Source organism: Gadus chalcogrammus, chromosome 6 (assembly GCF_026213295.1).
Source record: "Gadus chalcogrammus isolate NIFS_2021 chromosome 6, NIFS_Gcha_1.0, whole genome shotgun sequence".
NCBI lineage: Eukaryota > Metazoa > Chordata > Actinopteri > Gadiformes > Gadidae > Gadus > Gadus chalcogrammus.
In genome coordinates this window covers 20,145,253-20,172,083 of record NC_079417.1, presented here as the reverse complement: position 1 = coordinate 20,172,083, position 26,831 = coordinate 20,145,253, and the positions used below count along the sequence as shown (strand labels likewise).

The 26,831-nt window shown below is 49.2% G+C and overlaps 1 protein-coding gene across 1 annotated transcript in view; it reads right to left on the bottom strand.

Moving 5' to 3' along the window:
• Positions 1-2,757: 2,757 nt before the first annotated feature.
• ep400 (E1A binding protein p400) overlaps positions 2,758-26,831 on the bottom strand; it is a 37,089-nt gene continuing 13,015 nt past the window's right edge. The window contains exons 19-53 of the mRNA XM_056591520.1: positions 25,662-25,798; positions 25,022-25,208; positions 24,750-24,916; positions 23,842-24,020; positions 22,119-22,370; positions 20,860-21,024; positions 20,349-20,495; positions 19,850-19,920; positions 19,044-19,333; positions 18,507-18,709; positions 18,119-18,288; positions 17,556-17,752; positions 16,995-17,106; positions 16,069-16,383; positions 15,917-15,991; positions 15,131-15,265; positions 14,894-14,938; positions 14,598-14,751; positions 13,964-14,196; positions 13,334-13,507; positions 13,199-13,246; positions 12,972-13,108; positions 12,651-12,707; positions 12,479-12,557; positions 11,791-11,970; positions 11,654-11,696; positions 10,696-10,796; positions 9,843-10,032; positions 9,322-9,437; positions 8,905-9,099; positions 7,758-7,932; positions 7,214-7,386; positions 6,544-6,681; positions 4,212-4,289; positions 2,758-4,110 (exon numbers count right to left, since the gene is read on the bottom strand). Of these exons, the coding sequence (XP_056447495.1) occupies positions 3,814-4,110; positions 4,212-4,289; positions 6,544-6,681; positions 7,214-7,386; positions 7,758-7,932; positions 8,905-9,099; positions 9,322-9,437; positions 9,843-10,032; positions 10,696-10,796; positions 11,654-11,696; positions 11,791-11,970; positions 12,479-12,557; positions 12,651-12,707; positions 12,972-13,108; positions 13,199-13,246; positions 13,334-13,507; positions 13,964-14,196; positions 14,598-14,751; positions 14,894-14,938; positions 15,131-15,265; positions 15,917-15,991; positions 16,069-16,383; positions 16,995-17,106; positions 17,556-17,752; positions 18,119-18,288; positions 18,507-18,709; positions 19,044-19,333; positions 19,850-19,920; positions 20,349-20,495; positions 20,860-21,024; positions 22,119-22,370; positions 23,842-24,020; positions 24,750-24,916; positions 25,022-25,208; positions 25,662-25,798 (5,415 nt within the window). The 3' untranslated portion in view covers positions 2,758-3,813. The remainder of the gene's footprint in view (positions 4,111-4,211; positions 4,290-6,543; positions 6,682-7,213; positions 7,387-7,757; positions 7,933-8,904; positions 9,100-9,321; positions 9,438-9,842; positions 10,033-10,695; positions 10,797-11,653; positions 11,697-11,790; positions 11,971-12,478; positions 12,558-12,650; positions 12,708-12,971; positions 13,109-13,198; positions 13,247-13,333; positions 13,508-13,963; positions 14,197-14,597; positions 14,752-14,893; positions 14,939-15,130; positions 15,266-15,916; positions 15,992-16,068; positions 16,384-16,994; positions 17,107-17,555; positions 17,753-18,118; positions 18,289-18,506; positions 18,710-19,043; positions 19,334-19,849; positions 19,921-20,348; positions 20,496-20,859; positions 21,025-22,118; positions 22,371-23,841; positions 24,021-24,749; positions 24,917-25,021; positions 25,209-25,661; positions 25,799-26,831) is intronic.

The window sequence follows — 26,831 nt, the reverse complement described above, 5'->3', positions numbered from 1 at the left end:
CACAGAACAACCGAAGGGTAAGGCAGTAGCCCTCTTCAATAGAGAAACACGTTTACACTGGAAGAACCCATTTGCTATCTTTGTGTCAACTACTGAAACAATGTGTTTATTTGGTTTGATGTACTTTGTAAAAGTTGCAAAACATATTTATATACAGTAATACAATTGTAACAACAGTCCAAGTGTGGAGGGATAGTTGTAACACATGTCAGGGACGGTTGAAGCCTAAAATAGACATCATTAATTAATCAAGCCCTCCAAATCTCGTAGCCTGTCACTCAGAAGAGGAGTCAGAAATTACAGCACCATCTTTGTCATTGGAGGAGAAAGAATCCCACTCCTATCTGAGCAACCCATTAAAAGCCTGGGGAGGCAGTACACTGCAGAGCTGTCTGATAAACAGATGGGGAAAACCGTTATGAAACAGCTCTCTGACGGCCTGACAAGGATCGACCAAAGCAAACTCCCTGGGAAGTATAAGGTCTGGTGCTACCAGTTTACACTCTACATGAGTGTAATGTGGCCCCTGAAAATGAGTGAGATCCCCTCATCTTACCGCGAGTAAGATGGATGGAAAAGCCAATTCATTCATCCGAAAGTGTTTGGGGCTGCTACGGTGCCTATCTGAAACCGGTCTCTTCGGGAAGAACACACTGCAGCTGCCACTGCAGTCCATAAGTTTGGGCTACATGCAGGAGAAGACCAGACTTGTTCTCGAGCTAAGGGAGTCCACAGACCAGTCGGTAAGGAACGCATATGCCAAGGTTCCAACTGGCCGCAAGTGGAATGCTCAAACGGAGGTGGACCAAGCTGTCAGTCGGCTGCAACACCGGGAGATCGTGGGCAGAGTCCAAGCAGGAAGAGCAGGCCTAGGATGGGGAGAGGCGCCACGCTTCTGGTCCAAGGCCAACCGTAAGGAGAGGAAGGAGATGGTGGTGGCAGGGGTGACGAGGATGGAGGAAGATCGCAACAAGATCAAGGCTGTGTCGTAGGGCCGACAAGGAAGCTGGACAACCTTGGAGGGAGTTGTTAACCGGAACATCAGCAAGACTCAGCTTCCTCATTCGCTCAACCTACGACACGTTCCCCTGTCCTCGGAACCTTCACCAGTGGTTTGGGAACAAGGCATGCTGCTCACTCTGCAATGCCCCCAACGCAAGCCTCCTTCACATCTTATCAGGCTGCAAGATGGCGCTTTCACTGCGGCGCTACAGATGGCGCCACGACCAGGTCCTGCGCAAGCCAGCCGAAGGGCTGGAGGTGCGTCGACGGGGTAACAAAGAACCACCATTGGCAGAGGACCGCACCAGCTTTGTCTCAGAAGGAGGGGTAAGGAGAAACACCAGGCCAACAGAAACATCAAGGCCCTTCTCCCCCGAACAGGAGTGGAACATGAGGGTTGACCTCGACAGGCAGCTCCCCACAGAGATCACCACCACATCTCTCCGACCAGCCATAGTTGTGTGGTCAACAAAGGCAAGTGCACCTCATCGAGCTCACAGTACCACTGGAGGGAGGGATTGAAGGGCCGCCTTCGGACGTAAGAAGGCAAAGTACTCAGAGCTGGCTGCTGAGTGCCGGGAGGCTGGCTGGAAGGCTACCATTTACTCATGGTGGAGGTTGGATGCCGAGGTGTTTCTGGGACTGTCAACCACACGCCTCTTGAGGGATGCAGGAGTGACGGGAGGGAGGCTAAAGAGGGCAACAAAGGACCTGGCAGAGGAGGCTGAGAAAGGGAGCTTTTGGCTCTGGCTGAGGAGGAAGGATAGTTGTTGGGGAAAGAATACCTAACCCCAGACAACAGAAGCAGGGGAGAACAACTATCAGCTGCAGGGGGTGACAGGGAGACGTCCCTGTCACTGCTCCGCCACCAGGAGACGCTCCAGAACTAAAGGACCGAAACGTTGGTGAATGGTGGTTTCTGGCTGATGACGCTGCAGTTGATTCATGGGCACCGGGGGAGGTATGACCGACAGCAATGCCCAGCAGGCGATAAAAACTTCCTGTACATTTACTGAAATACTCAAAATGAAACCCTATTTCATTCACGTTATAAATTATGATTGCCATTTTCCACATTCACTTTACATGACAAAATTGCCAAGAAGCTGTCAAATTGTTATACAGAAAATGATTGATCGACTGGATGTTATAAGCTGTGTGTCCTATCAGAACACATCTCCCAAAACATTCCCAACCAGAGAGAGATGCAGGGTCATTCCTTCCTTTCAGTGGAAGTAAGAGTAAAGCTCACCTCCATCAGAGCAGTCCTGGTGTGCTTTGGATTTAGAACCAATGCAAGGTAATAGTGAGCATCCCATTAACTAAGGGTATTCCATGTACATTTTCTTTAGATCTGTTTTTAAAATACTAATGAATTAAATACTGACAAATTGGCTAAGGGGACATACTGCTAGTTTTTTACGTTACTCATTTCTATTTTTAGCTTACAAATAAAAGTGATTCTAATAAAACTTACTTGAATTCCTAGACATTTTAATTTAGGACAGTCTTCTTCATCCAATTCCAGAAGAGAGGGAATAATGAACATAGCAGTGAAAAGGTTTGGTTCAGTGAGATAGCAGTTTAATGGCCAAAATACCACGCTGCCCCCTCGTGGCCAAATGTAACTGAATCAATTAACATTTACTGCAGATTTGCATTCAACAAAATTCTAATAAAACGAACTGCAATGTATATACGTTTACACTTTGCATGCAACCTTGGCTTAAACAGTGAGTTTTGGAATTGCGAAAGGCTGAGGAGGCAATTTCAAGCATCTCAGAGGCTGGAGGTCATTTCTCATCATCAGCTTTGTGTCTTAATGCATTTACTCTCCCGGCGGTAGTGCCGTTGTCAGCAAGCACCTAGTGCAAATAACGCTGAGCAGTCATTCCTGGACTCAAGTACACACTGAATTGATTGTCTTTTAAAGCAGAATCCCAGTTTTGCTTAAAGTCTCACTGGCTGATAAGCTTAGACGTTAATTTGGCCGAACGTCCCAGAAATCCTTGAGTCTCTATCTACAATGTAGGACATTACACACTAATAACATATTTGATTCATATACCGCAGTCTGTCTTCTATTGGGGCGTAGCGCTGAGCATTAAGTATTCAAGAGGCAAAGTGTTAACCACAAAAGATTTAATGAAAAATGAAACGTAAATCAATTAAAACTGTGTATAAAACAAAACACTTTATTACAATTAGGCTGAAAAAAGTCAGATGAAAACACCACTACTTTACAAGTACAAATGCCTTCCATTGCTATTTACAAGTTCCCGTCCCCCCCGCCCCCCAACATCGATAAAAAAAAGGAAATTTCTGATGTAACAGAAAATACTAAAGAACATGTTTACAGATTATTTATTACAATAAAGAAAACGATCTGATGGACTGAAGGAACGTGCATAATCTTCCATTCAATTTCTATAAACAATCACGGACACCATAAAAAGGACTATGTGTGAATACACTTATTCTAACGGATGGGTAAGTCCCCGAGGGGGGCATTACCCAGACGTCCGAGCAACAGGAGAAATACGGTTTAAATAACGATATCCGTCGTGTCAGTGTGGGCACTGCTCTTTTCCTTTCTCACGTCGGACGTCGATGGTACAGAGGATCAGAACCGAGTCTGATCACAGAGTCTCACAGTCATGAGGGGATGACCCCGGGACCAGGATGAGATGCGGGCCGCGTCGTGGGCGCGGCCTCTCAGCAGCGGAGGAGGAAGAGGTTTCCTATTGTTCCCGGGGCGACGCTAGCCTGCTCCAGACAGCCGCCCCTTCTCCTCCTCTCTGTGCTGCGCCTCTAGCTGCCCCCCCCACTGGGCTTGGCGGGGGCCTTGGCCCGCACGCCCCCCTGCCGGGCCGGGCCCTTGGCCCCGGGGACCTGGGCCGGCTGCCCTCCCAGGGGGTCGGCGGCGGCGGGGGCCTGGTGGGCGGGGCTGTGCGGGGGAGGGGTCTGGATCTGAGGGGCGACCGTCACGACCTGCTGCTGCTGGAGGATCTTCTGCTGGACCACCTGGGCCGTGGCCGTCACCGCCGGGATCATCTGCACCTGGGCGGTGGCCGAGGCCTGCGTCATGGTCACCGTCTGGGTCTGGATCTGGGGGGGTCACACACAGCTCATTAGGTGGGCGTCTCCTAGTGCTGGTATCAGGGAGCGAGGAGCTCAGCCTTGAGGACGATGCCCGGCTCGACACTCACCTGCTGGGGAGAGGAGACGATCTGCTGGATGCTGGGCACCGCTAACTGCTGCTGGACTATCGTTGGCAGCTTAGCCACCTGGAACACACACCACCAGGATGTCATTCAACAATCTGGCCCCTGAACACTTTGATCAAGGTTGATATGGCTCGGCTCATAACATATCTAAAGGGGTGCAAGAAATGACCCCAAGTTCTAATTGAATACACGATTCAGATCTCAGCCAGTGGACGAGGACTTTTATTATCAACGTTTTATTTCTTGGCGCAGCAAGGGTAACATAAAAGGTCCGCAATAGTTTCCACAAGTGTGTACGCTCTTTGTGCGTTACGTCACACAGGAGCTCCACTGGCCACCAGTTTACACCTGCGTTTTATTGCTGTAGTAATTGCAGGGTACACAGGATTTTAAAAGCTTTTAACCTGTAACGTATTATTTCGTTGTAGTTCGGCTATATCTTAGAACAGGGTACTTAAAGCCGTAATTCAGCCTTTTTGTAGAATAGTGAACAGACGATGGCTCAACAAAGAGGAGGTTGTCTACAGCAGTGGCGGCTGGTGGTTTTTAAAGTGAGGGAGGAAGGACTGCGCGCTTGGTTGCCATTGGCCTGCTTGCACATGCATTGGTGTATGGTGGCATAAGAATGTGAGTCTCAAGTTGTTTCAGGGTGTTTTGGTGAACTACAAAATAGAAGGGAGGGATAGTTATGCGAATAAAATTGATACAAAGCCACCAGTGGCATCACTGTTATTTGAAAGCTCGTGGGCAGCATGTCTTTGAAATGGACTACAAGGGCAGAAGGAAAGGATGCAAAGCCCAATAGTCAAATCAGGCCTACTCTTGATTTGTAAAAGTAAATAAAAAAATCTGGGCCTATTTATGACCTCAATGAATAAAGTTATTGGTTGCAATTTAGCTATGTTTATTTTCAGTTACAATTGTTTTAAGAAAAGACTCAGACCAAAAGTGATGCCATTTAAAATGCATCATGCTCTGAATCATTCACCCTTTCCACAATATCAAACAGAACGGTCAGAGTAACAAATTAGTAAAAGAACAAGGACATTATTTCAAACAACCTGATCTATAGGCATGGTGCCTAGCAAGGAAAGTCGCATAGCACCACCAATGTGAACTTGACACTTGTTGTGGCTTTTGGTTGCCCTATCAAGATTTTTCACATCAGTGAAACCATGAACAGCCCACGTTGGAGATTTGCCATTATACATTAGCAAATAGGGCCAGCAATACAGTCGATTGCTAGTAATGCTTCCAGTAAGCCATGAGTACCTAGCAAACCATGTAGCACCCACAACACTGACGTTGCCATTACTTTAGGGGATCTCGATTTTGCGAAGTGGTCTACCTTTTTCTTTGGTCACTAACTTAGCACTGTAACTCAATGAATGGAATGCTTTGCGTAATTAAACATGATCAATGTCCCCCGTTTCCAATGTTTCCATTGTACACTTTATTCACAAATGTTAGAATCTCGTTATCCTTCAGATGATTTCACCTGCTTTGTGTCTCTTGGACTGAGCGGCAATGCAGTCAGAGCGAGTTTGTTATCGACAGCGTTGCCAGATTGGTCAGATTTCCCACCCAATGATAATTTTCCCAGCCTAACGTGGTTAAAAGTAACCCAATTGGGTGGAAAATTTGGAGATGCCTCCACTGGTCTACACGTCTCCTCAGCCGCTAAACCCAGCTAGACTGATGGAACTCACACCTATGATCTATGACCTATTTCGTGTCTTTCTGGAGTGAGACCATCTTACATCCCATTAGAAAATCCAAAATCGTTCTAACAAAAAATAAATTAAGTGTCTTTCCAACTGCATACGCTGCTGTGGAGATAGCTGCTAACCACCTAAGCAGCTCTATGCTGAGGTACATCTCAGTTTTGTTTCCATTGTTGTGAAGTTGAACCAGAGGAACTTGCAGCCCAGCTCCCAACGCTGTGGAGCAAACCTATTTCAGTCTCAACAACAAACAAACGAGTCAGGGTTCAAGGCTTTATTCTGAAGGTTTAATGATGTGTCCTGCCTCAGTACCGTTCCAAAATACATGGAGACATAAGGTCAAATGTATAATCCAGATGTTGGAGAAATGACTACAAAACCATTTTCTATTACAATTTTGTTGCACCCCTAAGGGGTATCTTTTTTAATGTTAGTGAGAGTTAACCCCTCTGAGACAAGAAGTGTGACGAAGGGCTGTAAAGGAACGTGACTCAACAGTCTTACTGCTTTATGCCTCATGTTGCCTTTCTTTGCATTTCTGAATGAGTGGCCCCCTGGGGCTGTGGGGAGGCCCTGGAGGTGGACTGTACCTGGATCTGCTGGGCCCCGGTGGGCTTCTGGGCCTGGCCGATGGAGGTAGTGAAGTACTGGGGCTTGAGCCCAGACGGTTGGGGTGTGGGATAAGTCACCTTCTGTTGGCCGGGCTGGGCCGCCTGCACAGTCACCTGCTGGATGGTCACGGACACACACGGAAACACAGGGACACACAAACACAGCACGTTGTTATGGGAACTTAAGGCATGCAACAATTATCTCTGTATTGGCCATGTTATACAATATGTTGATTATGGGATTGTGGCAGGAAATGGGACGTGTATATATGCATAATTATTATTAGCAATATCTATACTGTATTTAACACCAAAAAGCCTCAATGTCACGTCAACCGCATAGACTGTAAACGGCCTTGAAACACAAAATCACAAAAAGAAAGGTCATGCTAACCCTAACCAAGGTGTTGCCACACGTTCTGCCTCCACACTAAACCCTGACCCAGGGGTCCACCCCGAACCCTGACCTCCACCCCAAACCCTGACCCAGGGGTCCACCCCGAACCCTGACCTCCACCCCAAACCCTGACCCAGGGGTCCACACTGAACCCTGACCCAGGGGTCCACACTGAACCCTGACCCAGGGGTCCACACCCCAGTGTAACCACACGTACTGCGTTCACATCAGTCTACCAGGCGAGGGTCGTACCTGCAGCGCCGCGGCGGCCATCTTCTGCTGCGCGGTGGCCTGGGCCTGCTGCGGCTGGCCCGCCTTCTGCTGCGCCGCCGCCGCCTGCTGCAGCTGCTGCTGCTTCTTCAGGAGGAGCTGCTGCTGCTGCACCTGCTGCATCTGGGGGAAGGGCGAGGTCAGCACCGCCCCGCCTGGTGCGCGCGCACACACACACACACACACACACACACACACACACACACACACACACACACACACACACACACACACACACACACACACACACACACACACACACACACACACACACACACACACACACACACACACAGGATTAGTTGATCACCTGGAGGATAGGCAGGATACTCTCTCTTCGGGGGCTGGAAGAGAGTACACTGTGATCCAGTGTTTCCCATTTGGTATTTGACCAGCCATAATTTCATTATTAACGGACAATATTTGCATTATTAAACAGACACGTATGCGTTCTCAACGCGGTCTAAATACCCGCGAAGGTAAGGCAGGTTAAGGCCCTTGAACACCATTTCCACTCTGATCTTGCCTGCTTTCTGGGCCGGTCCGATGGCCACGCTGAGGCCCGCCACGGTGACGGGCAGCGCGGTGACGCCGCCTGACGACACCACCGCCGGCACCGAGACCACAGGGGGCTTGGTGAGGGTCACCTGGGCCGTCTGGCCCACCTGCACCTGCACCTGGCCCTGGGTGGGCATCCGCGCCTGGGGAGAGACCCCACAAACACAGCGTTAGCCCCGGATGGTTTGGGGAACATGGGACGGTTCAGCGGATACCCTGGTGATGGGGGGGGGGCTGGGACCCTGATGTCAGCCGTCTGCCTGGAGGCAGCCCTGAGCAAGACGCTCAATCCAGGGTTACTGCAGGGTTTCTGGTGTTTTGGAGAAGAGGGATCTGTCCCGGAGGAGGGGCTACACAGGGGAATATCTAGACATTCATTCAATCATCTGATGGACAGTACAGCATGGCTGAGAACTGGGCTTTGGAGTCCCAGGGTGGCTGTCAGAGATCTCGGTCAGACGCTGGGCAGGCCTTGGTCCCAGGGTCAATGGCAAGCTCTGTTCCTCTGGGTGGCGCTGTAACCTGCAGCGCACGGAGCTCAGCGCAGAGGCAAAGGAGACGCCACCCCACATTTAAGACTTTTAAAGACCCATTATGAATACTATTGAAGACCAATTTCACCTCCATACTGGCTAAAAAAGTACAAAGGAAATTAAGGAGTCCCATAATTAATTAAAGTAAATAAATGTATTCAAATTCAACAGAACGTGATTACATAGGACCTTGTGTAGGCATGATATACAATGCTTCAACAAAAACGTAGATCCTACTAGACACATTGTAGACAACCTAAAATGATTGTGGTTAATTTAACTGCCGCTGTATGTCTGGACTGTCAGAGGAAGTCTAAAAGTTGTGATAAGAGGTAACCTGTCATTGCACAAACAATGTATATTAAGGTTGTCTCCGTGGTGTAGGACCACCTGCACACACACACTTTTATCCAAAGCAACTTTCAATAAGTTCATTTGTAAGAAGAAAGAGAAACAATATAGCGCTGTCTGTACAGTAAGGACGTTTATAGAACCAGGACTAGATCTACTAGAAACACTAGCAATGTTGGTGAACCACACAGACTCTACTCTGGTACTCTCATCTCTCTCCGGGTCACGTACCAGCCTGGCCACCTGCAGGCCTGCCACCGTGGTGCCCGTCAGCACGGCCCCGGTCCGGGACGCGGCCCCGGGCCCCAGCTGGGCGCCGGCCTGGCTGGGCTGCACCTGGGCCCCGGCCTGAGGGCCCGCCACGCCCACCGTCGCCCCCTGCTGGCTCAGCTGCAGCTTCTGCTTGTGCAGCTTCATGTTGAGCTCCTGGGGACAGAGAGGAGACAAGCCCCAGTTTCCTTGAGAGCTGTCTAAACACTGAGCTATTGTATTCACTGCAATTCATTGGCTAAATGACTATACTCACACTTTACACTTAAATAAAAAGTAAATAAATCCTATAAATGTTCTTTAATAACTTATTTAAATATTACTGTTGGTCACAATTAGTGAATGAAACGTGATCAATAAATCCATAATTCCTTTTACCTGGGGCTTGCCCACGCCCTTGATCTGTGGCGGGGGGGCCTGGTGGTGCTGCTGTCGGAGCATCTGGATGTGGGCCTGGGTCAGGGGCTTGCTCTGGGGCAGCTGCATGCCGGCGGCTGTGGGAGGGAGGGATGATGCTCTTTAGGTTATACTGGGTTATAATTATTACAAGCAGTCTTTAAGAAGTCTTTAAGCTTGAAAGCTTCTTCGCATTTAAGCTTTGCATGAAAGGATATAGAAGATCTGTACATAGTACAAATACAATTATTATTATTATTATTATTATTACTATAATAAGTCCCAAATCCCAACTTATTAAAGCCTGAGTGTGATAATTATATTAGTATTAGTGAACTTCTATTTCAAGACATGCAGCGATTAAAGGCGTAATAGCTCATGTTGTCAGTCCCTCTCCATGAACCAGTCTAGAACAAACTTCTAGATTTAAAACAAATAAAAAACTTGATCTTCCTGCCATTGATAGCATTCATTTCCCCAGCCAATCAGAGGGCCCTACCCACCTGGTGTAACCTGGGTAACCAGCGAGCGGGTCTGGGACTGGGCGGAGCTTAGCGTGGTGGTCACCACCGAGGACGCGGTCACCGCGGCGCCTGCCCTCACGGCCTGGCCCGTCGCTATGGCGACTACCTCGGCGGGGGCAGCGGTGACCCTCTGCTGGGCGTGGACCTGAGGTCCCGCCCCGGCCACGGGCTGGTGGAGGAACACACACAGTGAGGACATGTATATCTAACATTCGATTGAGGGTTATTAGTATACGTTATTTTGTGGTACTTGTAGCTCGTTTTAAATACTTTGTTTGGATAATTTGTAATACGTAAATACATAGTACCGTTGTGCTTGTTTGTACGTGGATATCTCAATGTATGGTTACTTTCATATCCTTTAATCTTTGACCCCATTATTTGCCATATCTCAGATGATCAAATTGAGACTATCTTTGTACTAAAAACTGATTTCAAAATCGAATTAATTCCAATTCAATACTTTGTGCGGCGGTTATCAGCAGGGACAACCAAGACAAATGACTAGCCACTTCATCTTATATATATTGAATTAAATTATCTTCTGGATAATTGTATTACAGGGACAGTGTCATCCCGTCTGGGCCGGTCCAGTGGGATCCCCCTGGAGGAGCTCAGTATGTTTGATCAGGGGGGGGGAACCCCCAGACAGGACTGTGATCCCCTTGGAGGGGCTCAGTGTGTGAGATGGGGGGGAGACCCCCAGACAGGACTGTGGGCCCCCTGGAGGAGCTCAGTGTGTGTGATGGGGGGGGGGGGGACCCCCAGACAGGACTGTGATTCTCCTGGAGGGGCTCAGTGTGTGTGATGGGGGGTGGACTCCAGGACTCACAGAGAGGGTTCCTGAGATGACCGGAGACGGCAGCCGCTTGTTGGCCTGGAAGGGGCTCTGAGGAACTCCAGCCACCGTGTTCACGATCCCCCCGACGGTGACTGGCAGCACACACATCACATTAACAACAGGGAACCGGCAATGTGCTTTTGCAGGGTCTATGAATGTGTTAAAAGTTTGTGTTAGCGTGAGAGTGCACACGCACATTGATCTGTTGTTCAGTGCGTGTGTGTGTATGAGAAAGGGAATACACGTTGCCGTGTGGGTCAGTGCGTGTGAGCGAGTGAATACACGTTGTTGAGTGGACAGTGCGTGTGAATACACGTTGACGTGTGGGTCTGTGTGTGTGTGTGTAAGAGAGTATACATTTTGATGTAGGGATCGACCGATATATCGGTCGGCCGATATTATCGGCCGATATTCACGTTTTTTACGTGTATCGGTATCGGCCGATAAGCGGCTGATTTTTTTTATTTATTTTTTTTACTTGTTCTACCTCATCTGTTTTTAAGATTTGTTAAATATTGTTCATCTACTTGTTCTTACTTGTTCTACCTCACCTGTTTTTACTATTTGTTAAATATTGTTCATCAACTTGTTCTTACTTGTTCTACTTCACCTGTTTTTACTATTTGTTAAATATTGTTTTTTATATTGAAGTTCAATAAATGTTTCTTAAAAAAAAAAAAAAAAAAAAAAAAACGGCTCAAGAAAGTCGGTATCGGCGAATCGGCGTATCGGCTAAGGCTGATGAAAAAATATCGGTATCGGTATCGGCCCTAAAAAAACGGTATCGGTCGATCCCTATTTTGATGTGTGGGTCAGTGCGTGTGTGTGTGTGTAAGAGTGTATACATGTTGATGTGTGGGTCAGTGCGTGTTTGTGTGTGTAAGAGTGTATACATGTTGACGTGTGGGTCAGGGCGTGCGTGTGTTGATGGGCGAGAGAAGGAACCCACCGGCCTGGATGGTTCCCACCGTACCGTTCTTGATGGCTCCGGCCTGCAGGAGAAACACACCGGTCAAAACCCTCCTATGACCAAAGAGCCCCCAGCGCTGTAAGCCCAGCTCCAGTGACCCTCTCCCGGCTACTCACCAGGACGGCGGCGCTGGGCACGGCGGCGGCGGCGGCCACGGCGGCGGCCTGGGACACCCCGGCCGTGCCCGTCTGTCCCGGGACGGCGGCCTGGGCCTGGCCCGGGACCGCGGGCGTCACGCCCGCACCCACCTGCTGCTGCTGGGCCAACTGTTGAGCCCTCTGCTGCTCCGCCAGCGCCTGGGAGCACACACACACACACACACACACACACACACACACACACATTACACACATACATGGTCACACACACGCATAAACACACATACATGGTCACATTCACACATGGTCACACACACATACACACCGACTCACACACAGCGACACACACACACACACACAGGAGGATTAACAATTGCAAAATAACATTGTGATTGGTCCTATTCACCATCTCAACCCACCACAAACATAACTTCTCTTCACACTTCTAACCTTCAGGCTCAGATTATGCTGCCCATTCAGCACCTATTGCCCTCCCTACATCCCTGGAGGGAGTATCTCCCCTTCTCAGTGTTTCTTCCCTTTGATGTAGGTTTTATCGCGCTTCCCCTTTGGTGGGATTAGGGTTAGAGAGCGTCATAGACAGTTGGCCCGTGAAGCCTTTGGAGACTATGACTGTGATCAGGGGCTCTGCAGACAACGACGGGACGCCCCCGCTGGCGAGCCGTCACCAGGCTCAGAGACGCACCTTCTTCTCCTTGGCTATCCGCTCGGCGCGCTGAGATGCCACCTGGATGGGGGGGAGGGGCTTGTCGTAGCTGATTCCGCTGGGGAGCACAAAGACAAACAGGGCCGTGTTTAGCCTGGGGGGCGTTTCTTGACGTTGGCGTGAGAGAGAGAGAAGCGGAGTCCAGCCTTACCTCTCCGCCAGAACCGACGCGTGCTTGGGATTCTTCTGGAAGGGGTTCATGCCGAGCCTGGAGAAGGTGGATGGATGTCGATGAATATCCAAAGTCATTCCATTTATACTTGATTATTTGCTCCAAATGGTTTTAAAAAAAGTGTTTTTAAATGTCACTTTCATTTAGGTTCAATTAAATATATATATATATATATACTATGAATGAATTATGTTTTCATCCAATAAGTCACCCAATAGTTTTTTACTTTATATTCCCACACACCCTCACCAAACCACAGGGGGCGGGCCCCCTGTGTACCATGTGACCTGCGGTGCTTACAGTGGCTTGATGGGCGGGCTCCTCTTGCTGGCGATGATCTTCATGAGCTCAAAGCGGCTGTTGTAGAGCTGGATCTGCGTGGCGTTGTCGTCCTGGGTGTAGATCTGGCAGGTCCGCAGAGGACGGCTGTTCTTGGACTGATGGAGGACACACACACACCAAGTCATATAAATATCCCAACAATAGTATTAGTTTACACCGCTCAATTAGAAGGGCAGTTACGGTACCTTGTATATGCTTTTTGTCTTCTTCTTGGGGTTGGCCTCATACATCAGCTGTGAAGGGGAGAGAGGGTGTGCTTAACATCGCTGCCGGAGGGCCTTTAACATCCTGCTGTGTTCTCATCCTCTCCCTGTGCTTACCTTGCCCTCCTCTCGCGGGATGATGACGTTTTCGTAGCGGTTACGGCACTGCTTGGGCGAGCGGTAGATGCGGCTGCAGGAGTTGACCACGTCGCTGACCAGGTCCCAGTTGGGCGTGTGCGCGGGGGACACTATGGTCAGGTTCAGGGGCAGCTCCAGTAGCTGCTTCACGGCCTGCACAGCGGGAGGGACATACAGTTCATTAACCAGCTGCCTTTACTGAACACAGTAATGTGACAGTCCAATGGGCCTTCAATCAGGCCTTTCATAGAACCTCTCTCAATATGTAGCAGAGAGCTCAATAATAGCTAGTACTAGATAGTCGAGCAGGTACTACAATACTAGCAAAAAAATACTACGATTCCGTACGTTTTTAGATCAATAAAGTTGCCAACAAAGCGCTAGGGATCTGCTTTTTGAGTCCAGGTTTCAGCAGAGGGTTGGACTTGGAGGAGTCATGTGATCAGCCTCACCTGACAGTTGCTTTCGAAAAAAGCGTCTAACAAACGACGGCTAACATAAATGTGATATACCAAACCAAGCACCAGGTTTTTGGATAGAAAACTTTCTATAAACTCCCAGTCAATTCTTCAAACCAAACCCCCCCATGTCCCCCTCCTTGTCACACACCTGCAGCAGGGCCCAGTCCTCGCTGATGAGCCACTCTGGGTTGTCCTGGCCCGTCTCCATGGCCGGCTTCACCAGGGAGGGCAGCGGCTTGGCGAAGGGCGCCTGCTGCTTCAGGGAGAAGTTCTTCTTCTGGTCCTTCCCCTCGCGCCGCACCTTCAGCATGCTGGCCTTCTCGAAGAGTGAGCGCGGCGGGATCACCGTCTCGCCATGCCCCTTCTTCTTCTTGCGGGCCGCTGAAGGACACAAGAGCCAACGGGGTGGATGAACATCACATGTAGACGCCATATCCAGTAACGGACCAACACAAAGAAAAGGGTTGATGGGGGCAGGGCCGTGGCCAGGGGGTTCCGGATCCCAACCAATAGGTTCCAGGTTAGATTCCACAAGGTCTGCAGCCAATCTATCGGTATCCTTGAGCAAGGAGGCCGCCAACTGCTCGTTAACAACAGTGGCCTTCGATAAAGCGTGTGTTAATAGCAAATCGGCCGAGCTTACTTCAGACTCAAGCGGTAAAATCCCAGATACACTGCCTTCATGTCGTAAAGGAAAGACGTCCTATAACCAGATGGGGTGAACAAGCTAGGGGTGGTGGGATGCGTCACTCAGAAGAAAGAGAAGGAAGGCCCCGGGTCACCTGAAGGGTCCATCTTGAGCCTCTTGTGTTCCTTGCGTACGTAGACGGGCGGCAGCTTGGCCTCGGGCATGGGTGCCGCGTCGTACATCAGGCACATGACTGAGTCGATGTAGATGTCGTTGTCGTCCTGCGGCGGAGTGGGCGGGGTCCACAGCTGGCGGGGGTGGAGGAAGGGTAAGAGAAGGGGTTAAGGCGGGCTCAGATGAGGAGGAAGGAGATGAAATACATCACTGTGAGGGGTGAGAATATATCATAGGAGAACATAGGTAGACGAGACAAGTGGAAAAGGTAATCACCGGCATGATTTCAGTATGGCCGTCTTCTGCGTCATACACATACTCCTGTTGACGGGTAGAAAGAAGAATACAAAGAACACGTCAAACATCTGTTTGGGGGACACTGAAGTTGGGTTAACAGATGCATTTATTTCTTCAGCCGCAAAGCTCATGAGTTAAATTTATGAAATGGATACAAAAATATGCGGCTGTCTCATTTGAGATGCTCGGATGGTTCCAGACGGTGCATCTCCCTACCATGTTGTAGGCATCCTCTCTGGTGTAGGTGAAGAGATCTTCCTCTCCTTCCACGAACAGCTGATCCTCTTCCTCGGTCTTGAGCTTCTGGAGCTGCTGCACCTCCCAGCTCCTCTTGGCGCACTCCATCTTCTCCTGGTGGGAGAAAAAAGTGGTCTGAGTGGTCCGTCTGATGTCTACCATTAACTGGACTCACAAGTTCCTAGTATGAAAGGCCCCAAAGGGAAGAAGGCTACTAACATGCCAGTGTTAAAGAGGCAGCCTGCCGTTTTAACACAGGCATTAAAAAAATGTAAATTTGGTGCAACCCTCCAATATCATCTGCGTAATCAGATCTAGTTTATGATTGGTGCCACCGATGACATGTGTTGCATCGATTTTCTACTTGGTCGGTTGGCGGAAGAAAGAGGATTTAGTCAACAAGCTGTTTCTGCCTCCAGACAAAACATTTAATTTAAATCAATCAGCCTGTCAGGCGCTGCCAGCGAATGAACAGCAAACCAACAGGACAAATCTGCGGGAGAGGGGCTCTGTCCTTAATTCGCAGTCAGTGCCTGGGCTGAGAAAGGCATGGGGGCGGCGTCTATGCAGATGCTGCTGGTACTTTTGCGTTTAAAAGAAAAACAACTGGTTCCGCAGATTGTATTTGTTGAGTTGCACAAACTGATTGTCAAACCCTTTCCCACCTCCCCATCAGAAGCCTGGCTGTGTTAAATCAGCGGTCTGCCCTTCTAATTCCCTGCCCTGCTAGATGATAAAGAGCGTGATCCGTCTCCAGTCACATACCTTGAGGAGGCTCTCGTCGTCGCCGACTTGAAGGTACTCCAGGTAGTGGAGGGCGTACCTCTCGATCGGGGTGAGCTGAGGACGGGAACGACCGTTAGAAGGATCAAAGAGAACAAAAACACAAACATGATAACACAGACTTGGCCCTTCACCTGATTCATGACGGCGTTCAGCTCCTCTATCTGAGCTGGTTCTTCTTTCAGCTGGGACTCTTCCAGCGCCTCCTCTTTCAGCCCTGACGCCTCCTGCTTTTCTTTACTCTGCTCCTCCTCCTCCTCCTCCTCTTCCTCCTCCTCCTGCAGCTTCTCTGTGCCGTCCAGGGTGATGCTGTGCAGGGCCTGGATGTAGGGCCGGGCCACGCGGGGGGAGATGGCCTCCGAGGGGGAGGGCTCCTGGTGCAGCACCACAAACTCCTCCACCTTCTCTCCGGCGCTGGCCTCCACCTCAAACAGGTCCTGGATGGTCCGCTACAGAGACATGGTATTAGACGTGTTCCACCACATTTTACAACAGGCCTAATCCCTGGTCCTACTCTGTTATAGCAGAATTTAGTGGGGGACGATACAGAGCCTGGGGCTGGAAACCAACAACTGCTTGGCTGGAGCTACGCCTTGATTCCTAACTTATTAGAGATATTCTTGCGAGGTAAAACTCATTTGCATGGGTGGATGAACGTTTCAGATAGGGGTAAGTTATAACTGTAATTCTACAGTCGGCCAGTCTACACTGTGTTGATTTATAACCTTGAGACACTATTTTACAGTTTACTACTACTACTACTGGCCAAGAAAGTGTATGCCAATCACGCGCTTACAGACCCCCACCGAAAGCAACACAGCAACACAAAAATTATGCAGCAAAATAAGGTGAAGCACCCCATTCATCCAGTCTGTCATCAGACTGTTTGTACTTATCTCAAATCTGATTTGTTAGACTACAACTCTCCCAATTGCAAAACTACAAACAAATACAAAGGGCAGAGCTCTACATAGCACCAAATCAAGGTTTTGGATTATACACATCCCTACAGACTACTCCAATAGAGCAGGGAACAGAGGCAACAGTCACGGTGGTTCACCTGTGTGAGGAAGGCCAGGGTGTAGTCCGTGCCCTGAGCGGCCACCTCTCTGATGAGGTCCTTGGTTCCGTTCTTCAGCAGCTTCTCCTCTATCGAGTTCCCGCTCTCCAGCCTTTGGGAGAGGACCAGAATTAAGATCAGTAGCAAATTTAGCACTGCCGACAGCGTGCGCTGGTGGAAGCAACTCAGTTGTCCACTTTCGACAGCTCCTGCCCTTGGATATTCTCCAACTGGTCCTCTTCTTGTAAGAATAGTGAACGAGCTAGCGGAATGAGGACGTGGGAAGAGGTTTTGGAACGTAGCCAAGGTCTAGCATGCCAAAGCTGAGCTGAAGGAATGAAAAAAAAACAGGCAACATTTCCATTCAGAGCCTTTAGCAAACGTTTTAATCCAAATAGACTTACAACCATTCATACACAGATTCGCACACCGACGGCAGAGTCAAGGTTACAGCCAGCTCGTTGAAAGCAGTTAGGGTTAAGTGTCTTGCTCAGGGAGACCACGACACTCGAACTGAAAACCTTCCTGTCAACAGCAAATGTCCCCTGCTGCCTCGTTCACCTGTATATGTGCATGTCTTTGGCGCGCCCGATCTTATCGCACCACTCCTGGGTGCGGGCGTCCATGCTGGGGTCCAGGTCGGCGTCGTAGAAGATGATGGTATCGGCGTCGAACACGGGCCCCACGGCGGAGCAGCAGCGGTTGGTGAGGATGCCACAGAACACCTGGCGGTTCCTGTTGAAGCGCTTCATGCGCTCCTGAAGAGACAACCAGAAGGACGCAGTCAGGGTATGTCCTCAGTTTGGAGCCACACCTGCTTTTTTTTTGTATTTATAAGGGCTTTAGCTTAGTGTTGTTGTGTTATTGAAAAGAGTCATTGTGGAATTAGGAGGGAGGGCATTACAAAATATCTCCAAGCAATCAAGCACTATCTGTGATCACTCAAGATTTTTTGATAGCATCGAGTTGAAATGCTCAATGACTAACTTACAGTGGAACGACTTCTCTGTATTATGCATATAGGGCAAGACGGTAAGCTTTAGGAGATTCTTAGTGTGGCGCTGTGTTCTGCTCGGAGCTAAACTGATATCCAAGGAGCCACTGTCTGGTCGTCTTCTCCTTACCTGGCGTTCCTCTGGCGTGAGGCTCTCGTCGACACGCACGTAGGGGAGGTGTCTGTGGTCCAGGAAGGCCTCCAGGAGGTCCAGCATCGTTGGCATCTGGGTGAAGATGAGGACCCTGCGGCGCTCTGACCGCAGCTTCTGCAGCAGGACGGCCATGGCCTCCAGCTTCCCTGTGGAGGTGGACCGATGGAGAGGGTTGGTTTGTAGGATCATCAGTGTGTAACCCATAGAATTCATCAACTCTAAAAACCCTGATGCCCCTCAAAACAATTGTTATCAACTTCTTGTAGTTCCCAAAGGTAGGACCTTGATCTATAATATAGGGCTTGATGATAGGCTTTAAAAGGAGTTGGCTGAAGGTAATGGCACAAGGCAATGGCAGGCTCACCCGAGTCCATCTGCATCAGCTGCAGGTCAGGACAGGGGAGGATGCGTCTCGAGGCCAGCCGCTGGAGGGCTTTGCCGTGGGGGGTGGCGGCCTCCGTCAGCCTCCGACTGCTGCACTTCTTGGCCAGACTGTAAGGGACCGGGGGATTGGCTGCGTACAGATGAGGGGGCGGGGCTACAGCAGCAGGCACGACACATGACAACCTGAGGGAAAGATGGAGACGGACACGAATTAGATCAATATGCCCACACATGGAGATTAGTTGGAGATGATATTCCAGCAGTTTCTCTCTTCCTGACAACATGTCACTTAAATCTGACATTTTTACCAGCCACTTGTGTGTGTGTGTGTGTGTGTGTGTGTGTGTGTGTGTGTGTGTGTGTGTGTGTGTGTGTGTGTGTGTGTGTGTGTGTGTGTGTGTGTGTGTGTGTGTAATCAATTCAGTGGTATGGGGACACTACTTAAGCTATGCTTATCCATTGCCTGGCATGGAGTAAGATGAAAACATCATGAGCCCTCGATGGAGAAGGGGCCTACCTCTTGATGAGGCTGTGGCCCGCCTCCAGCCGCTGCTCTTCAGACTGCATGCTGCTCTGGAGGTGGGAGGTGGTGCCTACAAAGGTGTGCTGGGCTCTGACGCAGCTCTCCCTGCCCGCCCAGCGCCAGCCCCTGGGGGGGAGGCCCGCGGGGCCGGCCTCGGGGCCCAGGGTGCAGGCCTGGAGCAGGTCGGCGCCCAGCAGCACCCTGCGGCCACAGCGCCGCTCGTTGGCCAGGAACAGACGGCCCAGGCGCTCCTTCAGGGCCTGGCTCTTCTCCTCAGACATCTCCTGGACGCCACAGGGAACACAAGGGAGCTTTTAGTATGGGCTCACAAATAAAGGATGTTGGGAAGGAAACTCATGTCTGAAATAGGTCAAAATACGTTACTTTGGCTGACAATACATTCAATAATAATATACTAATAACTCAGATTTTTATGGCGCCTTTCAAGATACCCAAGGTCACTTAACAAAAGAGGGGGGAAAGGGGGGGTCAGGGGTCAAAGGACTTGGTGAAGAGGAATGTTTTGAGGGTTATTTTTAAACATGCGCAAGGATGGGGCAGAGCGGATATGGAGTGGTAGGCTGTTCAATAGTGTGGGAGCATTGGTATAGAAGGCCCTGTCTCCAAAGGTTCGCACTCTAGTGCGGGGGATGGCCAGCAGGTCCTTGTCGGAGGACCGCAGAGATACCTCAGATTATACTTTTTTTACATAATTATACAAAAGTCAGAAATGAAAACTGTTTTAAGGGATATTGAGTGAAACCCCTTCAGACTCATCCGTGTAGGGCATGAGGCCTCACCTGAGAGGCAGCAGGAGCGGCCGCAGCGGGCTTGGAGAGCGCTGAGGAGGCGTTGGTGGCCACAGGCAAGGCTTCAAACACAAACACAACACGGGCATTGAAATGAGGAGGTCCACTTCAAAACAATGACAACACTGGTAGAGGTGCATGAGTAATGGACTTACAACTTCAAAAAGGAACCCAATAGTTTCAGAATAGGGCAGCAGTCATTTATTCGATTAGGAAATTAGCATCACTATGAACACTTATAGACCAAAATGAAAAATTATATTACTTGTAGTTAAAATTATATGTAGATCATAGAGAAAAACCTCTGAATCCTGAATCTTGGAATCTTGGAATAAGGGGTTGAACGGTATAATAAATAGTTTGACCGTTTTACAGTTCGATTGGCGAACATCAGTGCCTGGCACCAATTCAAATTGGCCGAAGTGAATCTGGCAGTTGGGCCATGGAGGTGGGGGGGGGGGGGGGGGGAGAGGCATGTGAACCGGTTCACCTTGTGGAGCCACGGAGGAGGGGTTTGGGGGAGCCGCCGGTGATGCGTTGGAGAGCGAGGGGGTCTGGGCCACCGTCTGCATGACCATGGAGCCCTGGGGCCGGAGGATCTGCTGCCCAGGGGCCGACACGATCTGCAGGATGTTGCCTAGAACCAGCATAAAGGACTAGTATAAGGAGGCTGATGGGCTCACGTGTTAATGCGGAGAGGTCGACGCAGGAAGGAAGAACTGGAATTGGAAACATGTATGTTTTAAAAAAAACTGCTAGGGATTTCTTCAAAATCGATTGATGACTCACACAACAGTTGCTAAGGTTCCATGATTCGTTTCTGTGCAATCCAGGGTGTCAATGACAGCAGAAACATGCGCTAGCTAGGCCAAGAGTTATACACCAAGAGTAAAAGTTGGCCAAGAGCTATACACTAGGACACGCATTACGGGGGGCAGTCAGAGCTTGCTCAAGGAGAGAAAAAGATGAGAGTAGAACGTGACCGTGGGTTTGTACATTACCGAGAGTACCTTGGAGCTGCAAGGGCTGTCCGGTGGTGAGCTGCCGCAGCTGGCTGGGGGACAGGGTGAACTTGTTACCCTGGAATTGCAGGGTGACGGGGGTCTCTGGCTGGGAGATGCGGCCGGCTGTGTTGGCCAGCTGGGCGATCTTCACCACGTCTCCGCCTTTGACAGGGAGGAAGGAAGGAAGGCAGGAAGAGAGGAATGGAGGGTGAGCACGCTGACTCACCCTCCATCCCGTTTTGTGGTTGTAGTAGCTTCATTACTAAAACAACAAAAAGGTACCACGTCATTCCATTGCAATCATCCCCACCACAGTGGTGCATTGCAGTTAGTTAAAGTACAGGGTGTGGGAGGGAGGAGACATGCAGCACCAGGTGTGTGGGGGGGGGGGTTAATTTGTGGAGCAAGCACATCTGCCCTCCACAACAGAACCGCTGGAAACCCCTATTCTGACCCTGTGGAGGTGGAAATCAAAAGGGCTACCAGCCCAGGCGGAGCCGCCTGAAATAAACATCCATAGGTGCTGAAACGACTTTTCAATGGCAACACAGAACCGGGATTATGGAGATCAATCTTTTGTGTTGGAATTGAAAAAAATGTGGCATTCCAGGCAGGGATAGTTGGTAAGCAACGTGTGGGAAAGATTCACATGCTTGGTGGTGGTGCTCCGAAGAGCGTGACAGTGAAAACTGCAACAAAGCACCAGAGAGGATGTGTTCCTGCAGCAGGCCTGATGCAAGAGGCCGTGTATTAGTCCACTGGGGGAGAGAAAATCATATTCAACAAAGGGAGAGAAGGATAAATAATTAAGTGAAAACGAGGTGCTGGTTCCTTGTGTGGACATGCAGGTTTGGGAGAGAAGAACTGGGAGAACGAGGCTGTGGATGGGCTGCTGATATGCTTACAGTTTGGATTTCAAAGCAGCGATTCTGGTTCACATCCTTTTACTTTGTCACATTCTTACTAGTAATGTGTTGCCCTCATATTAACAGACCCTCTGCAGTAACAACACTATCATACGTTGAGGTTGCCCCCCTCCCCCTCCCTTCTTTCTACAAGGAAGAATGGCCAAGATGGTCCAAAGTCCCAAATGAGTGATGAACCGAACTTTCTACCAGCAGAGGAGTCGTGAGGAAAGCCCAGACTGAAAGCCACATCAGCAGTCTCCAGGGAAGAGCCTCGTCGACAGAGGTTGCCGCTTGCTTGAGCAAGGGACTGACCAGGGAGACAATCAATGAGAGTTGAAGCCCACTTACTAGGCAACCGTGCCTGGGCCTGGGATGTGAGCACCAGCCTCTGGGACAGTGAGCCGGGCTGGACGGCATGGCCCGGGGCTAGGGCCGGCCTGGGGACCTGCGCTAAAGCCTGGCCGAGGGCCCCCGCAGAGGGGGCCCCCGGCGCGCTCTGCCTGAGGCCACCGCTCCCCAAGGGGGCTGCGGTGGAGATGGCCGTGGTGCTGCTGCTGACAGAGGAGCTGTTCTGCACCCTCTGAGCAGCTGCTCCGACCACTGTGGAGCACAAGGGAGTGGGAGGGTTGGTCTGTTATGGGGGACTGTACTGGTTAGGTCCAGATCATCAGCAGCATTTCAGATTTTCTCCTTGGAGTCACCCCGCATTGGTGGGTTGAACCAGATTTTGTTAGTTTGGCCAATTGTCACAAATCATAAAAGTTGGCATAATATTGTGGTTTTTTTCCAGCATGAGAAGGGGTGTTTGGTATCCGATTCAAGTGGACTTTTGACAGGTTTCGTTATTATTATTGGTCTGTTCTGGATACCCTTTCTCAACATCCAGTCTGTACTTGAATGATGAATTCAATCATGAACAATGAACTTCACTACATGGAAATGTATGAAGAAATGTATATGGAAATGCTGCAGCCTTGGGCTAGATTGATTACTATCTTTAGCTGCATAAACTGTAAACAGTCTAAAATGGGTGATGGATTAAGAAGATTTGAGCGAGCGGGAACAAGTTTAAGTGGCTGTACTTCCATATGCAAAACACCAAAGAGGTAACTCTTGATCCCATGAGTAACGCAGCGTTAGTGCACTCACAATCACCACACATAGCAGGGCTCAAGATTAACATTAATGGCCATGATTTACATGATATATGCACATTTATTTACAGCCACTGATGCGACCTAGGAATAAATAAACTTGCATCCATATGATGAATGGGTAGACCTGAGCCCTGCATGCAGCATAACACCCTTAACAGGAAGGAAGAGCCAGATGGGGAACAGCATCCACCAACAGTAGTGTAAGCCCCATAGAGAGCACACTTGGGTAATATCACGGTTCCTCATTCGTGTCATTAGACTAATACTAGATGGCAGCCATATCAAAAAGCTTATCTACTTACAACAGGCTGCTAATTAGGGAGTATAACCCAGTTTTTATTTTCAGTTTTTTTCTTGCCATCAGTCATCCAGAATAGACCTGGTGCATTTCTTTGCAAGTTCTTGAATAGTGGTACGGTGCAATTTCATTGAAACTTTACTCAATTTGAATTTCTTCATTGGAACTAAAGTGGGTTGTGTTTTGTGAGAGAACTCACAACGACTCCTCCACACAGGCGTTACCACTCACTATATTAAACATGGAACAAGACCCTCAAATCTTCCGACATGTGTTGTCAGTTGTGACGCTGACCTTCTTGGCTAATCTAGTGTTCGACCCGCTTAGGCCAAAGAACCCCTAATAGAGTCAGACCTCGGGTCAAACTCGGACCCAAAAGTCGCCGTCTCCCTCCACACGGCACAACTTGATAGTGTAGTTGGGTTTATTAAAGCATTATTTAAAATTAAAACATGTTTTCTAACGAATTACGACAGTAATTCAGTAATTAAATGCGACAAAACAACAATGTAATCTAAATGTTTGCGTGTGCCCTATTTTAAAATGAAACATTTGCATCCAGGTAATAACCAGTGACAGTCTTGAGCCCTGGGGGGTCTGGCGGTCGAGGACCTACCCTGTGCGGAGGCCGTGGTGGTAACAGGGGACTTGCCCCTGGCCTGGGCAGGCTGGCTGACGGTTGTGGCCACAGATGTGTTTGCAGGGGTTGTAGTGGGCGGGCGCGGGGCTGCGGTACTGGTGATGGCCACCAGGCGGCCTTCTGGCTTAGTGCCATACTGCACTGGCTGGAACAACCTGAAAAAAGTAGAGATACACATGAGGTCCTTGCCACAACTCTCATGCAAAAGACTCAAGAGAATCTAAGTCAATCAGTAGCACAAGTCCGGGGTAATCAACGACAAGATGTGCAATTATACCATGGCCACTTCAATCATTCAAATCTGAAATTGCTGAATCATATTATTGGTAAATTCTCTAAAATAAAACCCTTTTAGCTAAGGTAATTTGTTGCATTCTATGAAACACATATGATCCGACTGGGGAAATATATGGGTCTGAAAGGCAATCAGTGACCATGAGATCAATATGGAAGGCAGACTTCACCCACATACTCATGTAAACAGCGTAGGCTACATATTCATAAAGACCTGGAAACGGAAAGGGTTCTTCTGTGTTCCTATCCGAGTCCCGTCAGCCAAGCACATTGTTTGACTATGTGTTGATTTCCCAAACTGAATAAATATGGTACGTATTTGCAGAAAAGGCTTTGGTAAACTCAATCTTCTTGGAACTCAGATTTTAGCAGGCTTTTTCCCCCGCCATCATTAACCTTCAGCAGCTGTGTCTGCAAATGTCACATTCATTTTCTAAGCTATCACCGCGTCAGTTGGCAGCAGAATTGAGGCTGCCAGAGAGAGTAGTGGGGGTAAGGGGGAAGCTAATCAAGAGTCCAGTTTTACTCTGAAGAATGGAGTATTAAGTCTCTTGCTCGAGTGTCGACCTTCCCCACTGCCCAGGACTGACCTCATGGGTTTGATCTTGCAGGCCTTGGGTCTGGCCGGGGGGTCAGGGGCACTGTGGATCTCCTCTATGAGCTGCTGGCTGATCTTCAGTTTGGGGATGGCCTCCGTCTGGTAGCGGGTCAGCCGGTTCTCGTTTCCGATGAGATCGAATATCGACAAGTCTGCCGTCTGATGGAAAACAGTAAAGACCAATGACTTTTTGCACCACCAAATCAGAAATACGTCGGTAAAGAGGCACAATTTGTGGGTGTGTTTTGAGGCCATGGAGCCTACCTCCCAGGGGTCTTTGTGGAGGGCTCCCAGCACCAGCGACGGGGTGCTGTACTCGAGCGAGGGGCAGACGTAGGAGCTGCTGGCCTCGCGGGGGGCCACCAGGGCTGGGTGGTTGCACACACGCTGCAGCTGCATCAGCACCTGGAGAACGCTCACAAAGTGACCGGTCTTCAGAGCCTCCTGGGCCCTGCAGGGAGGACACACACGGTGCAGTTTAATAACAAGGAGGGGAAGTGGAGATTTAAAGGGGTAGGAGCTTCATACTACTTCCCTTCCTAAAGCCACCATGAAATTATGTTTTCAACTGTTTTAGCTCCAGCAAGGTCATCTTTTTCACAGTGAATGCATTTGCTTTCCTCCTGTATTGTTGTTCGACGTATGGCTTGTTAAATTAAGTTATGTGTAATTTAAATGAAGCCAGATGGGCTCTTAAACCCACTGTATCGTTCTTAAAGATAGCCAGCGAAACAAGCCCTCGCTAGAAACCAAGAACTCAATACCCAAAAGGACCGGGAATGGAACGGAACAGGTGGGAATGAACCTTAAAATCGTTCTAAAGAAAACCTCATGAGTAGAACAGAGCTGAACTAAAGAAACATCTCCATCCCGGGGAGACCATCCAGAAGAAAAGCCGTCTCACCCTGGCTGGGTGAGGATGTCCTCGTAGAGGCTCTTCTGTCGGCTGGACAGGCGGCACTTCAGGATGTGTTCGTACTTCTTTGGCAGTTGCTTCTCCACGTCCCTCTTGGAGCGTCTCAGGATGAAGGGCTGGATCATCTGTAGCGGGGGGGAGGAGCATCAGGAGCTTGTGAAATCAGGGCCAGGACATCAATTAGCGTGTCATGGAATACTGCTTTTAGGGGTGAAAACTGGCTACTGTTTCAGAGAGCTGGATTAAGATGTTAACTCTTAAGAAAGGAAAACTGGATTCAACCTTGACAACTATTTCCGATCAGGTCTACGGTTCAGATAGTTTCTATGGTCCCATACTCTCATTGGTAGACAATGGCAACAACCAACTTTAAAGCAGGGATTTTTCCTCCGCTAGTGGTTTATCTTTACAATAAACTGAACATGACATGTCTAAATTGTTTTGTTTTATTAACAAATGCATCATTCGTCAGCTTTACTGGTCTTCAAAACATCAATACACATTGTACTTTTATGAATGAGAAAGCAGTCACATTACCATTAGAGGCACGTAGAGGATTATGTAATCTGACGTAAGGCATTTTCACGTAGAGTGAGCGAACCGATCTCAAGACACCACTGAGGATGCATTGAAACCACAGCCGTTTTTTAATTGAATTTATCCTAACGTGCCATTACTTATCGGGTGATCCGATAACGATAATAATATCAATACAGCTCCTTTTGTTTGCAAACAAGCTCCTTTTTTTATAATCTCTGGAATCTGGACAGGATCCAAAATATGGGAGCTACACTGAGTCCACAAAGTGTATGGCGGTTGGCATCCAGAGGGTTGCATTACAGCCATCATCTGGACTGTCTCTTGGCCAATATTCCAGCACTGCTGTGCCATATGTGAAAGCGTTCATGGAAATGTTCCTGAACGTAGCTGCATGTGTATATCTCTATAGTGTCTGCAATGCTATCCCAGCAATTCACCGGGAACTACGTGTGAGAGGGGCTTCAGCTGCAACCAATGAAAGCACATAAAGGCGGTGAAGGCTTGGGAATTCCCTGATCTTTCACATTTCCAGGACGCGATAGAAAAGGCATGACCATGCCTTTTTCTGGTTCAACCTATGACAGTGCTCAGAAGCAGTCGGCTGGGTCAGAGTTCCAG